The sequence below is a fragment of the Alexandromys fortis genome, unplaced genomic scaffold, assembly GCF_014885135.2.
Source record: "Alexandromys fortis isolate MF-2015 unplaced genomic scaffold, M_Fortis_MF-2015_v1.1 scaffold_262, whole genome shotgun sequence".
Taxonomy (NCBI): Eukaryota; Metazoa; Chordata; class Mammalia; order Rodentia; family Cricetidae; genus Alexandromys; species Alexandromys fortis.
This window is the reverse complement of record NW_026068147.1, coordinates 1,307,571-1,322,692: the sequence shown is the minus strand read 5'-3', so window position 1 is coordinate 1,322,692 and position 15,122 is coordinate 1,307,571. Positions and strand designations below refer to the sequence as shown.

The window sequence follows — 15,122 nt, the reverse complement described above, 5'->3', positions numbered from 1 at the left end:
ACTCTGCACACTGGTACGGTTTCTCTTCGCTGTGAACTCTCTGGTGGACTTGGAGAATTGAAACGCGACTGAAGGCTTTCCCACACTTCTCGCATTTGTAGGGTTTCTCTCCGGTATGGATTCTACAGTGAACGTTCAGATCTGAACTCCGACTGAAGCCCTTCCCACACGTGCTACATTTGTAGGGTTTCTCGCCAGTGTGGCCTCTCTGGTGAGCCAGAAGGTGCGAGGCCTGGCTGAAGCCTTTCCCACACTCCTCACATACGTAGGGCTTTTCGCCCGTGTGGACTCTCACGTGATTGTTAAATTCTGAGCTGTGACAGAAGCTCTTCCAACAAGCATCGCACTGATAGGGCTTGTTTCCAGTGTGGCCTCGCTGATGGTCCAGAAGCGTAGAGGCCCGAGTGAAGCCCTTCCCACACTCCTCACATTTGTACGGCTTCTCTCCCGTGTGCCTTACTTGGTGAGCTTGAAGACCCGACAGGCGGCAGAAGGAGTAGCCACACTCCTCACATTTGTACCGCCTCTCTCCCACGTGGGTTTGCCCATTCACCCCGAGATGACAGTCCCAGCTAGCGTCTTCCCCATTCACCCCCTTTTTAGAAGGATCTTCACCACCACTCATTCCGCAGTGGAGCTGAAGCCGCGAATTCCGACCGGAATGTTTACTGAAGCCGGCGTCTTCACACTGGACACCATCCTGTTTCCCCAACGGAGAGCCATTTTCTCCAGCGTTCCGCATGCAGTCTCGACCCTGGGTTAACTCTCTTGTAACTTGGTGCCAGATTCCTGAGCAGAAAAGCTCCTCGTGCGGCAGGTACCTCCATCCTACCTCCTGAAGCAACTCCGTCTCATTTAGACTCCTGGATCCTAAAAGCATAAAGAGAGTTCAGAGAGAAGCAGGGCATGTGGATGCTCTGTTGGCTGGAGTTGGAGTTATATAGTTAAGACCTCAGCCTAATGCTTCACTGGACCAGAGGATGGTCCCCTTCCCTTTAACACCCTGTGTCTGTCATCTCACCTCCACGCCCTAGAAGCCAGGGGCACTAGAGAGCATCACAGGGGAGTGACAAGTTGACACTCTGTCCTCGCTGGAGCAAGGAAAGGATTCCCATCGGAAAACAAACAAACAAAAAAACAGATTCCCCCCCCCCAGGCATGGTGGTGCACACTTTTAATTCCAGCATTTGGGAGGCAGAGGCTGACAGATCTGTGAGTTCAAGGCCAGCCTGGTCTTTGGAGTCAGTTACAGGACAGGCTCCAAAGCTACAGAGGAACTTTGTCTTGAAAAAGAAGAAGAAGAAGAAGAAGAAGAAGAAGAAGAAGAAGAAGAAGAGGAAGAGGAAGAGGAAGAGGAAGAGGAAGAGGAAGAGGAAGAGGAAGAGGAAGAGGAAGAGGAAGAGGAAGAGGAAGAGGAAGAGGAAGGGGAAGAGGAAGAGGAAGGGGAAGAGGAAGGGAGGGAGGGAGGGAGGACAGAGGTGGATGGCCAATCGCTAAAAATCCCTACATTCCTGGACCATGCATCATGCCCATCTTTTTACAGAGATGGTCTTGCCTTGCAAAGGGAGGACCACAGAATCCTATGGAATCTTTTCTGAGATGGGGTCTTTTGCACCCCAGGCTGGCCTTGAACTTACTGTATCAACAAAGATGACCTTGAACTCCCGATCTTCCTGTCTCTACCTCAGCATTGCTGGTTCATACCAGGACTCTATGCATTGTTTGCTCAGGACTTGGGATTGGATCTAGGGCTCCACACAGGCTAGGCAACATCCTTGGCCCTTTTACACATTTTCAGACAGTCTACCAAATTTCCTCTGATGGGCTTTGAAAATGCCGTCTGAGTAGCTGAGATTGCAGGGTTAGGAATTATCACCAGGTCTGGCTACATCTTATCTGTTTTAAAAACCTCAAGATGCAGTTTTAAGATGGGAATTGGGCCTCTTCTGGTGACATGCCTATGGTCCCAGTATCTGGGATGCAAAGACAGGAGGCTGATGCAAGTTTGAAGCCAGTCTAGTCCTGTCATAGAGAAGACAATAATGAACTGAGCGAGGTGGCCAGGGCCTGTAATTCTACCACTTAGGAGGAGGAAGGTGGGTCACACGTTCAAGGCACAGTGAGTCTGAGACCTCTCTGGACTACTAGGACAGTGTCTCAAAAAACAAAAGCAAACAACAGAAAAAGGGAAATTAAGTTGTTGGGAAAATGAGAAAAAATTAGCTGCCACTAAAGACTTAAATCAACTGGAGAGATGGCTCAATGGATAAGAGTCCTGGCTGTTCTTCCAGAGGACCTGAGCTCAGTTCCCAGAACCCACATGGCAGCTCACAACCATCTAACTCCAGGCCCAGATCTGATGCCACGTTCTGACCTCTGCTGGTACTAAGCATGCATTTGGTGCAGACATACATGCTGGCAAGCCATGTATACACACACACAAAAAAAAATTTAAAGTAATATTTACATGATTAGTATCCCTTTAAACTGATATTTCACCCCCCTTTGGATGCAGAAATATGAGGGGAAAATGTATATGCAGAGTGGTGGAACGTGGCACAATGTCCTTTCTTTGATTTAATCACCATATTTATTTAATAAGCATTTTTTCTTAATTTTTTCTAAAGTTGTCTTTATTTTTTTAATGACCTTTAGGAGCTTGGAGAGATGGCTCAGGGGTTAAGAGCATTGACTGCTTTTCCAGAGGACCTGGGTTTGATTCCTTCCACCTGCAAGGCTGCTCACAGCCATCTGTAACTCCAGTTCCAGGGGAAACTGATGCCCTCTGCTGGCCTTAGAGGGTACTGCATGTACCCGGTGCACAGATACACAAGCAAAACAACCAAGCACATTAAGTAATAAACATCTTTTAAATGACCTTCAAAGAGCTGGAGAGATGACTGACAACTAAGCGTGTTCTTTCGATTCCCAGCACCAACTTGAGGCAGCACAGCCGCTTGTAACTCCAGTTCCGAGGGCGCTGGCCTCAGGTGCACACATTCTCACACATAAACATACTTCATACAAACAAACCTTAAAGCTGAGCTTCAAAAGAAACGTTAAAAAAAATGCCGTGCTCGGACTGAAACCTCAAGGTCCAAATCAGGAGAAGAAGGAGAGAGAGCGCGAGCAAGGAACTCAGGACCGCGAGGGGTGCACCCACACACTGAGACAATGGGGATGTCCTATCGGGAACTCACCAAGGTCAGCTGGCCTGGGTCTGAAAAAGCCTGGGTTAAAACCGGTCTCGCTGAACATAGCTGACAAGGAGGACTACTGAGAACTCAAGAACAATGGCAATGGGTTTTTGATCCTACTGCACGTATTGGCTTTGTGGGAGCCTAGGCAGTTTGGATGCTCACCTTACTAGACCTGGATGGATGTGGACTTCCCACAGGGCAGGGAACCCTGATTGCTCTTTGGGCTGACGAGGGAGGGGGACTCCATTGGGGGAGGGGGAGGAAAATGGGAGGCGGCGGTGGGGAAGAGACAGAAATCTTTAATAAATAAATAAAAACAAAAAAATGCTGTGCTCCCAAAAATTTTTTTAACCGAAACATTGCGTCCTCTTTGTGGGAGGTTGGAAAACAAATTCCACACACTTCTACCTATTGCATGGCCAACTGTGTTTTGTTATACAGACAGGGAGTTAGCAGGTGACCTTCGTCAGTACTAAAGCAGGGTCTTGGTTAGCATGTGACTTTTGTCAGTACTAAAGCACAGGTATCAGTGGTGTTCCTTATTGGCCTGGAACTTGGTAGTAGATCAGGCTAGCCTCCGACTCACAGAGAGCTCTTAGCCCAATGGCTACCCTGAGTTTCACCAGAAGGTCATTCCAGTGTTAGCAGAATGTAATGATTCTTCAATAAAACAGCTGAATTGCTTAGGCGAAAAATTCTGCAGTGTTGGCACATCCTTGGAAAAGACGGGTGCATCCTGAGTTCTACGAGCACACAGCCTGCATTTCTGCACACATGCTGCACATGATGGTTTCTGAATGTGGCATTCTTGTGCCTTCTAGAACGTGTGTCAGAGCAGGGGAGGACAATTAGTTCCTTCCTGTCAGGGTCTGTTTCTCGCTGTAAATGGCATCAACCTGCCCCTGATTTAAACTGAGCGTCACCTTCCCTAACGTGTGTTGTTTAGTAAAACTGTGTTCCTCCCCACCCCCACAAGGTCTCACTGTGGCTAGTAGGTTTCTTCTATGGCATTTACTTGTTTCTGTAGACAACAAAGACAGGGCCATACATACAGTATTTTTCAATAAGACTAAACAACAGGCGATATTCTTCCCTGAGTCTTCTGGGAAGGTGGCTGTGAAACAAAGACGAACTTGAAGGCTACGTGTTTCTGCTGCTACTTCTGTCCTCATGTGAAAGGCAGAGGTCACTTCTAGGGTCCTGACTAAGAAGAGGCCTTTTAAAAGCCTGGGATGCCGCTCGGTGGCAGCAGCCTTGCCCAGAATGTACAAGGTCTTGAGTCCATCCTCAGCATTGCCATAATGAACTGGAACCTCCCCACCCCCGTGGGTGTGACTCACTACAAATGCCATGGGAAAGTCACAAGGAAAGACACGTGCTCTAAGGTGCCTGAAACCCCGACCCCAGGGAAGCGGCATCAGGGAGGCCATCAGGTCATGCAGTTGCCGGCGTTACACACGTGGGCCACATGACGTGGGTAAGGATCAGACTTGAGTCCACTGAAAGAGTAAAAGGAGCTCATTTCTCCAGACCAGGTTTCAGTTGTTTATAAACCACGTATGCCCAGGGTTTATATTGTTGTTGTTATTATTGTTTTGTAGTGCTGAGACATAAACCCAGGGTTTATGCCTACAATGCTTTGTTACAGCAGCTGGAGACTACAGTGCTCAGATAATGAACATTAGCATCCACCTACCACCTACCTACCTACCTACCTATCTATCTGCAAAGGCACCTAGAAAATTAGAATAAGACATCCTATCAAGTTTTGTGTGTGTGGTGTGCATGGGGTGTGGGTGTGTGGTGTTTTGTAGTGACACCCACAAATTGTCCTCTAACTCCCATAAGTGTATTGTTGTACACATGTACATGCACATACACACCCACACTTCATATATACATATAAATAGATACCATACACACACACACCACACACATACCACATATACCACACTCACATACCATATACACTACACATAATACCACATGCACATACCACACACAACACACACACATACCACATACAATACACACACATACCACATAAACCACACACACTACACACACACACATCACATTAGTATGCATTTTCCAGACTTGCTGATTTGCTCTGTTTTTGTTTTTGAGACAACAGTTTCATGGAGTCAGGACTGTCCCTTTGGTCTGGGCTTGGTAGAGGCACTGTCCTGAGGACTTTTATCTTCACCGTTCTGTTTATTCCCACTTCCCCCATCTTGCAGCGCTAACATCACTACCATTTCTTTACAGATGAGAGAGCTGAGACTCGCAGCCTTCTGCCATCGTCCTCCACTGCAGATAGCAGACATTCTCCTTGCTGGGCACCCACCCCCGGCAATCTACATAGCAATTGATGCTGCTATGGCAAACTCTTTGATGTTTCTTTTAGACCAGCACCTTTACATTGTTATCGGTTATCGCTGGAATGTCTCTGCCTTAGGACAGTTGTGCCCAGCCTATGGAGGGTGAATATGGCCCAACATATTTGTAGATAGCAATGTTGTTTCACGGTGTCTGAAGTTTGGACACCTCTAGCTGCTCTTATAGAATACCTGAGACTCGGTGACTTATAAAGAATAGAATTACTAACAACCTCCACAGGAGCAGGTACAAGGGAGCCGCTGCAGAGGGAGCAGGCCCGAGCCAGAGACCTTTGCGGGACCGGGCATGAATCAGCGACCTCTGCTGAAGCAGGTCCAATGCAGCAACCTCGGCAGAAGCAGATCCAAGCAAGCAGCCGCTGTGGGAGCAGGCCCCAGTGATCCCCAGTACTGCAGAGCGACCACAGGGAGTGCTGAGAGACCTCTAGGAACACAGAGTGACCTCCAGGGTGACTGGAACCATGGCCCTGACTGCACCACGAAATGCAACCATCTGAGCCTTGGATCCACAGGCACCTGGAAGATTGATCACCAGAGACACAGACAGTCCCAATTACACCAAGCAGAGGAAAAGATGGGTAGACAAAAACACACTCAACACCACAAAGAGCAACACGACACCAACAAAAACTAGTGGCCCTACAACAGCAAGACTTGAACACCCCAATACAGATGAAGCAGAAGAAAATGACCTAAAAAAATCACTTTTGGAGACAACAGTTTCATTGTATGCCCCAGGCGAGTCTCAAACTCAAAGTGATCCTCTGGCCTTCTGCCCTGCTTTCCAATATTCTAGTTGTGTTACAACAAAAGAAATACGTTTTGTGTAAAAGACACAAAAGATGCAGACATTAGCATAAATTATTTAAAAGTTTCTCTTTCCACCAGGATGGGTGGCGCTAGCCTGTAATCCCAGCATTTGGGGGGCTAAGGCATGAGGGTTATAGGTTCAAAGCCTGCTTGGGAAACTGTGGGTGCAAGGCCAGCCTGGCCATGTAGGGAGCCCTCGCCCAGATAAAAAGTGAGAACAGTATTAGGGTTACATCTTCCTGGCAGAGTGCTTGTGCGTGTGCGCGTGTGCACACGCACACACACGCGCGCACGTACATACACTTTTCCCTTTACAGTCTCACACATTTTTGGTAACAGGCTATAGTTTTTGCTGCAATAAGAACTTACCACGAAGGGTTCTGGTTATCCCTACCCTCCACTCCCATTTCTTATTTTTTTGAAATAGGATCTCAAAGTTCCAGGCTATTCTGGAACTCACCATGTAGACCAAGCTGGCCTCGAACTCACAGAGATCTGTCCACTTCTGCCTCAAGATTGCTAGGATCAAAGGTATGTGGCACCACATTTGGCTTTTTTACTCTATTTTTTATTTCATTAAAGGTTGCTCATAAGGGGCCAGCAAGACAACTTTGAGGGGAAGGCACCTGCTGCCAAGCCTGAAGACCTGAGGAGTATCTACTCCCCAAGTTGCCCTCTGACCTTCATACATACGCTATAGCACGTGTGCACCCACATACACACAAACACGCACACAAAGTGAACTTTTTTAATTTATGATTTATTTATTTTACATGTATAAATCTTTTGCCTGCGTGTATGTCTGTGCACTATGTGCATGTCTAGGGTCTGTAGGGGTGAGACAAAGAAGTTGGATCTCCATGAGACTGGAGTTACAGGTGATTGTGAGCTGCCTTATGGGTGCTGGGAACCAAACCCAGGTTCTCTGCAGGAGCAGCCAGTGCTCTTAACCCTGTGACATCTCTCTAGCCCCACAAAGTGAAAAATTTTAATGTTAAAAAAAACATGTTCATCTATTTGCTCCATGTGTGGCAGTGATTAAAATTAGAGAAGGCACAAAAACACAGCATCCCACTGCCCTCCTGTGCTCCGTGTACAAAACACACACATTATTAGCCAGGGGAGAAACACTGGAAAAATCCAGCTTTGTGTCTCACAATGATTCAAGATCTTGAGACCCCTTCAAGAGCTGCAGGCACAGCCAGGGCCACAGAGATGTTGTGGGAGCCACTTTCTGCTACACAACCATCCTCACCCACTGAGAGCAGCGTCCTGAAGGTCTCCTGCATCACATCATGGTACAGCTTCCTCTGGGCAGCGTCCAGCATCCCCAGCTCCTCCTCGCTGAAGACCACAGCCACATCCTTGAATGTTACTGCCTCCTACAACACCAAACACATGCCCCTTGAATCTTGTGACAAAGGGTAGCTGAGGCTGGGATGGAGCATAGGCATGGAGTACCTGCCTGGCATCCACAAAGCCCTGGGTCCCACCTGCAGCCCCACAGACACTGGGTGTGGGGTACAGTGTCCCATGCCAGTACATGGGAGGCTGAGACAGGAGGGTGACTTATCAGTTGGAAGCCATACTGAATTCCAGGACAGGATGGAATCCTGTCTCAAAAACATAAAACAACTACTTTTTATATGGAGCTCAACTGTCCATTTTCTTATGCATTAAAACTGCAACATTAACAAATATTCCATTTTAAAGTTACAGTGTATGAGGCCGACTTCCTTTTCAACTTTATTGGCTATCATATTCTTTCCCTCAAATGAATAGAAAGACCCTTAGTTCTTCATGCCATAGACAATATTGAACCTATAACAAAGATCTGAGCTAACAAGAGGCAGTACATTTGGGATTTGCTACTAAGCCAGACATCCCAGGTTCAAGTCCTGGGAGCCGAGTGGTGGAAGGACTTGCCCCTGGACAATGACTCCAGCCAGCTGTCCTCTGAGCTCCACGTGTGCTCTGGCAAGCACACGAGCACACCCGCGCTCAAAATCAATGTTAATATATTTTCACAAGTTTACTAACCATGTTTATTTCCTCTCTGTGTTTATGTTGGTGGTGGTGGGTGGTGGGTTTTATTTTGTTTTGTTTTGTTGTTGTTGTTGAGACAGAGTGTCTCTGTATAGCCTTGGCTGTCCTGGAACTCACTCTGTAGGCCAGGCTGGCCTCGAACTCACTGAGATCACCTGCCTCTGCCTCCCAAGTGCTGGGATTAAAGATGTGCACCACCAGGCCCCTCTCCTCTATGTATTTTATTATTTCTTCGGAGACAGTGTCTTATAGCTTAGGCTGGCCTCGAATTTGATATAGCCCAGGATGACCCTGCACTACTCTAGTCCTCCTGCCTCTAGTTCCCGAGTGCTGGGATCACCAGTGACACCATGACTGGTGTATGTGGTGCTGGGGATTGAACCTGGGGCTTCATGCATGCAAAACAAACACTCTACCCATTAGGCTAGGCCCCTAGCCCCATGTTCATTTCTCTTTGGCACTTTGCCTGTCCCTCTATTTTAATGAGTATATAGCTTATGGCTATGTAAACTTCTATTGACCACGTTAAGCTTAGCGTTTGTTTTGCACTGCTGGGGATCAAAGCCAGGCACTGACGGAGTGGGGCAAGTGCTCTGCCAGTCTAATTTCTAGCCCGTATTGTCAGCCGTTAGCACCCATGTAGCAGATATTCTCCCTCTTATTCTTGCCTAGCTTTGTGTGTGATAGCAGAGTCACAACCTGAATGATGCTGTCGCGGGCTTTTCTAGTCTGTGATTGTTCATCCAATCATATTTACATTTTATCTTTATCATTTTTAAAAACCATCTTTATTATTTGTACTTGTGTATATATGGGGTGTGTATGTGCTGTGTGAGTGCAGGTGTCCTCAGAGGCCAGAAGAGGGCATCGCATCTGAGGGAGCTGGAATTACAGGCTGTTGTGAGCTACTTGATGGAGATGCTGGGATCCAAACTTGGGTCCTCTGGAAGAGCAGCCGGTGTTTTTAACCACTGAGCCATCTCTCCAGCCCTTGTTTTTATTATTTTATTTATCCAATTATAAAGTGATAAAAAGGAAGTAGAAACTAAGTGTCACAGGGTGACTGACATCTGGCATCCCAGGGCTGCTTCTCAAATGTCAGCAATTCTCCTTAGTACTTCCTAAGAAGCAAGGAGATATGTGGAACTTTTGAGAAAAGAGATGAGAATTTAGGGGCTGGTGAGACAGCTCATGGGTCAAGATGCTTGCCACCAAGCCCGGGAAACTGAGTTCCAGCCCCAGGATCCACAGGGTAGAAGGAGAGAGCCAAATTTGTCCTCTGACCTCCACATGCACACCACCCTGTGGCAACGTACACCTGTATGCAGCCACACCCACACAACACATAAACCAATAAATGTAAGAGAGAGAATTTAAAAAAAACAAACAGTCAGTGCAGCTCACCTTGTACTTGGTCATTCTGTCCTCCCAGCGAATGGCTGTGTCTTAGGAAGGTGCATTGATGGGAGAGAAAAGAGCCATCAACATCTGGCGAGGGTGTGACCAGCCAGCTCCCACGGCAGCATGCTGCGGATAGCGATTGTGCGTCCTCCTCAGAGAGGCTGATTCAGACAGCACTCGCCCCTGCAGCTGAGAACCCCTGGCCCAGGAGAGACAACGGTTTGCTCCAAGCAGACACTCCCTTCCCGGCCTCTGAGTCAGACTTTGACACTGGGACAGTGGGGAATAGTGATCAAGTCAGTGCTCGGGGAATCAGTGCACGGATGGCCGGCTTTTCAAACCATGCTGTTTTGCAAACTCACTGAGCTGAGAGGAGAGCCGTGGAAGACTTCACTATGGAAACAGAGACAACTGAATGAAGTCCCGCCTCTGGGAAATAATGTAGACACATTTTTAGAATCAACGTAATTAAAATTAACAGACTACAGGAATCATATTTGCTGGGCAGAAGCAAGAGCTTGGTGTGATGTCACACACCTGCAATTGTGGTACTCAGGAGAAACTGAGGCAGGAAGATTGCTTTCAGTTCAAGTTGGCCCGGATTCCACAGTGAGACCCTATCACAAAAGTCACTATAGGCCGGAGAGATGGCTCAGCGGTTAAGAGTACTGTTCACTGCCCGCCCTTCCTTCCTTCCAAAAGGTCCGGAGTTCAATTCCCTGCTGGCTCGCAGCCATCCGTAATGAGGTCTGGCGCCCTCTTGTGGGGGAAAAAAACCTTTAGCCGGGCGATGGTGGTGCACGCCTTTAATCCCAGCACTTGGGAGGCAGAGGCAGGCGGATCTCTGTGAGTTCGAGACCAGCCTGGTCTACAGAGCTAGTTCCAGGACAGGCTCCAAAGCCACAGAGAAACCCTGTCTCGAAAAACCAAAAAAAAAAAGTCTCTATAATATCTAGCATGCTATTGTTTGACACATCAGGGACTATCCAAGTAGCACATGCGTGCTAGTACGCTGCTCCAGAAGATTCCTCATGCTTACCTGTGATGAAACCGCTGTGTGACCTCGGTCCCAACACCTAACCTGCTGTGCTCATCTTCAGCTATAGAAGGGACAGAAACAGAAAGTGGTCCTTCGGTTATGACGGGAAGTAAGTGAACACACGCGGGCAGCACCTTGGGTGAGGCACCTGGTATTTTAGGGTGTTCTTACCAACAAAGATGACAGCTACTGCACCTATGAACACACAAGGTCAGAGGCAGGTGGGGTCCCCGATCCCAGCTTCATCCCGCAGCCAGCATTCCAAGCTTTGTCTCTCTGTTGCTTCTAATGACAAAAATACATGGACAGGAGTCACAGAGAGAGAATGAGAGCTGACAGAAAGGGCGGAGGCAGATACGAGCGCAAAGAGGGGTCAGAGGTGAAGGACCTGCTCCGAACCAACCTAAGCTGGCATCAGCGTTCTCATCTGAAGGCACCACGATGAGTCACCATCCCAACCAGCCTTCACCTTAACTATGGATGGACCGGGTGACACCAGCTGTTCCAAGATAGGAACAGTTGGCTATGATAGAGAAGGGACACTCGGTAACAAATCAGGGTCCCCTGGGGCAATGCCAGCCATTAACGATGTATCAGTCAGCGTTTAGGGATCTGAGCCGAAACAAGGGCAGGGAGATGCAGCAGGGCTGCTTAGTTATGTACACATTTTCCCTGAGGCTTCCTTATTCATTTATTTCATTACAGTTTTTTAGAGCAGTGGTTCTCAACCTGTGGGTCGCACACCAGACAGCCTATATATCAAATATTATATTAGGATTCAGAACAGTGGCAAAATTATGTTACAAAGTAGTTACATAATAATTGCATGGTTGGGGGAAACCACAACATGAGGAACTGTACTAAAGAGTCGCGCCATCAGAAGGTGGAGGACCATGGATGTAGAGTGTGTGTGAAGGGCGCGTGTGTGGCCACCAGAAGACAACCTGCAGCAGGAGGTGACCCTCTCCTCCCACCATCTACATTCTGGGGGTTGAACATGGGTCGCAGGCTTGGCAGCAAGCACTTTTACCTGCTGCGCCATCTTGCAGGTCCCTGTTCCCCTACTTAAACCTAGAGTTCGGGTCAGTACCACAACATCTGGACCCCTTCATCTGTAAGTCCCAACACGGCCACTGCGGTTCAGTCTCCTTTCTCTACTCTTTGCCACTACTTGTCTCTTTGGTCGGACTGGACAGGCAACTGAGCCTAGCCGATTGGGTTTCCTAAGACTTTGGCTCTAAAACTCCGGTTACAATTCCAGGCAGTCCTATGCCTTGATCAGAATATATTCAGGAAGCTATGAACCTAGGCCATAGACCTGAGCTATACAAGTTCCAACCCAACCTCGAAGCCCTAATTTATCCTACCGACCTCAAGCCCTTCATCATTAAAATAAGAAAAATATGACAGGCGTGGTTACATAATCTTCAGTATCATCACTTGGAAGGAGAGGTGGTTAACTCTCTGAGTTTGAAGCCAGCATGGCTGATATACGGTGTTCTAGGACAGCCAGGGCTACACAGAGAGACTCCTCAAAACAACAGAAGCCAGGTCAACTCACCGGGAACTTTGCTGTCCACGCTGAAGGAATCACGACCTCACCTTCCACTCAATCCATGCTGAGAGGTCAGGCTGTGGAAAGGAAGAACATTGTGAAATACCGTGATAGTCATCCCCAACAAAGCAGTTAAACCGTCCCCTCCTGCCCACCAACCTGGAGACAATCTCCCCCTTTCTAAAGAGTATGGGAAGGTGTACAGGGTTAACCAGTATTGATGGGGACAGAAAGGAGGTCCGGGAGCACCCCCTGAAGCTGAAGGAGGTCCGGGAGCACTGCCTGCAGCTGAAGAAGGTCTGGGAGCACTCCCTGAAGCTGAAGGAGGTCCGGGAGCACTCCCTGAAGCTGAAGGAGGTCCGGGAGCACTCCCTGAAGTTGAAGGAGGTCCAGGAACACCCCCTACAGCTGAAATTGCCCCCAGTGAGAGATCTGAAAGCTTAGAGAAATAAACACTCACAAGAAGAGCTCAGGATCACATGACATGAACAGTTCAAGGCTTTCATTTCTAGACTAACAGAGAAGATTAAAAAGTTAAAGGGCCAGGCAGTGGTGGCACATGCCTTTAATCCTAGCATCCAGGAAGTAGAGGCAGGCGGATCTCCAAGTTTGAAGCCAGCCTGGTCTACTTAGCAAAATCCAGGACAACCAGGATTCCATAGAAAGACCCTGCCTTAAAAAAAAAAAAAAAAAAAAAAAAGTTAAAGCAAGGGGAAACCCTTGTGCCGATGGATGAGTGGGAAAAGGTGTTTGTCACCAAACTCGGTGACCTGAGTCCAATTCCTGGGAGTCTTCAGTGAGTTGTTCTCTGACCTCCACGTGCACAGTGCAGCATGTGAGAGTGCATGCAGGCTCACACGCCTGCATGTGCGTGTGTACACACACACATCTCGTTGTATAAACAACGTGACTTCAGGGAACCTCTGAATGCTGAAACATCTTTAACCCTCTCATCAGTCACTCCGTAACCTGTGCACATGTGTATGTATAAGTGTGTGCAGAGTAATGCATGGGCTGAGATTTATCATTATTATTAAGATGGGAATAAAAGAACCCATGATTAATGGTCAACTACCAAGTGAAATCGAGATTCCCTGGCAGGTGGCAGCCAACGAAACTGATAATAGCTTGTGACCTTCTCACCGTCCAATAAAATGACATCGTGTAAAAACCACAGACGTGTCCTTCTATGAGTCTATGACAACTCTCAAAGTACCTCCTCCACCTATCCCGGTTCCCTGCATTATGGGTGTGAGTCGTAGAACCTTCAGGGCCCGGTGACACTAGCTGCATCAATCCCCCAAACAACCCTGTCAGCATGGCCCTTGCTCCCCAACTCCAGGCGACAGCAGAGAAGCAAGGTGTGACGGTTCACACCTGTCGTCGCAGTACTGGGGAGGCTGAGGCAGGAGAATGACCCGGTCACAGGCAGAGACCCCCGTCAGTGCAATGATCTCTGCGGGATGGAGTGGGGCTCACTGGCGGCTCACTGCACTCCGGCCCGCCAGCCTGGAGCCGATTCCCCTACGGCCGCCCGCCTCCGACCCCGCAAACCTCCAGATCTAGGGCTCAGTCGAGGAAGGTGCGGGAGAGAGGAGACTCACGGGAGGACGTGCGGAGCAGGTGCTAACTGAAACCACCTGGAGACACTTCCCAGAATGCTATGCATCGGACCCCGGCTCAGCCTTAAGCTCAGGCGACAGGCAGAGAACTTAAACTACAATTCCCAGAATGCAGAAGCGCGCCCAGCGCCGGAGAATCCGGACTACAATTCCTAGAAACAACCGCGTCAGCGCGCCCACTTACAAGCGGGCCAGACACTGTGGAATTATAGTGGTGAGGAAACCCGATCATGGACTCGCTTTATCGAGTGTAGCTACTCTGTGCTTTGTGTGCGTGCCACACAGCTATTCCCCTACTCCTCCCCGGAAATTCTTATTTGATCTGCGAGACACTAGTCCGCACTACGCAACCCGGACTGAACTCAACGCCTCCCCACTCTCAAGTGCTGGGGGCGTGTGCCACGACGCCAGGCTGCCTCTGAAGTTGTCACTTCCCACAGGACCCTGAAGGAAAAGTTAAGAGTCCTCACCTCATAGACAATAATTTGTCCCTAGCGTTCCCTTATATACCTGAGTCTTATAGGTAAATAGTCCCCAGACAGCACGCCTGACAGTTGGGTGCGGGGAAGAAGGAGGAAAGCAAACCACTGCGGAGATAAGAATCTTCAAGGAATTACCGGGGAATCCGATAAAGACTTGTGCAATGTGATACTGTGATACTAAAACGGATAAAGCAGGACAGAATGTCTGTAAATATAGTCCCAATGTACACTTCCTGCAGGTACGGAAGAGTATTTTTTTTTTTATTTTGAAGAGTTCTTCTAGTGTTTTTTTTTTTTTTCAATTGTCCAGGTTAGCAGGACATATGCCACTGGTCTACATATCGAGTTCCAGGCCAGCCCAGGCTACATAGTGAGACCCTGACTCTAAGAAAAGACAATCCTATTTTAAAGTCACTAGCTCTATCTAGCCAATTTTGTAAGCGTGGTCCTTCTCAAATATCAGAAAAGTTCTTATTTATAGAAAACCTCAAGTTGTGGTAAGCCAGAACGAGGGGTGACATAAGGATTTGACCAACACCACAGCTCCTAGATATCTGGACGGATCCAC

At 48.2% G+C, this 15,122-nt stretch overlaps 1 protein-coding gene across 1 annotated transcript in view; it reads right to left on the bottom strand.

The window, feature by feature from the left end:
* The window catches only part of LOC126491414 (zinc finger protein 45-like), a 26,434-nt gene extending 12,124 nt beyond the window's left edge, over positions 1 to 14,310 (bottom strand). Inside the window, 7 exon segments of the mRNA XM_050127060.1 lie at positions 8 to 870; positions 7,665 to 7,791; positions 9,860 to 10,615; positions 10,896 to 10,956; positions 11,067 to 11,180; positions 12,457 to 12,527; positions 14,055 to 14,310. Of these exon segments, the coding sequence (XP_049983017.1) occupies positions 8 to 870; positions 7,665 to 7,791; positions 9,860 to 9,874 (1,005 nt within the window). The 5' untranslated portion in view covers positions 9,875 to 10,615; positions 10,896 to 10,956; positions 11,067 to 11,180; positions 12,457 to 12,527; positions 14,055 to 14,310.
* Between the last annotated feature and the right edge of the window lie 812 nt (positions 14,311 to 15,122).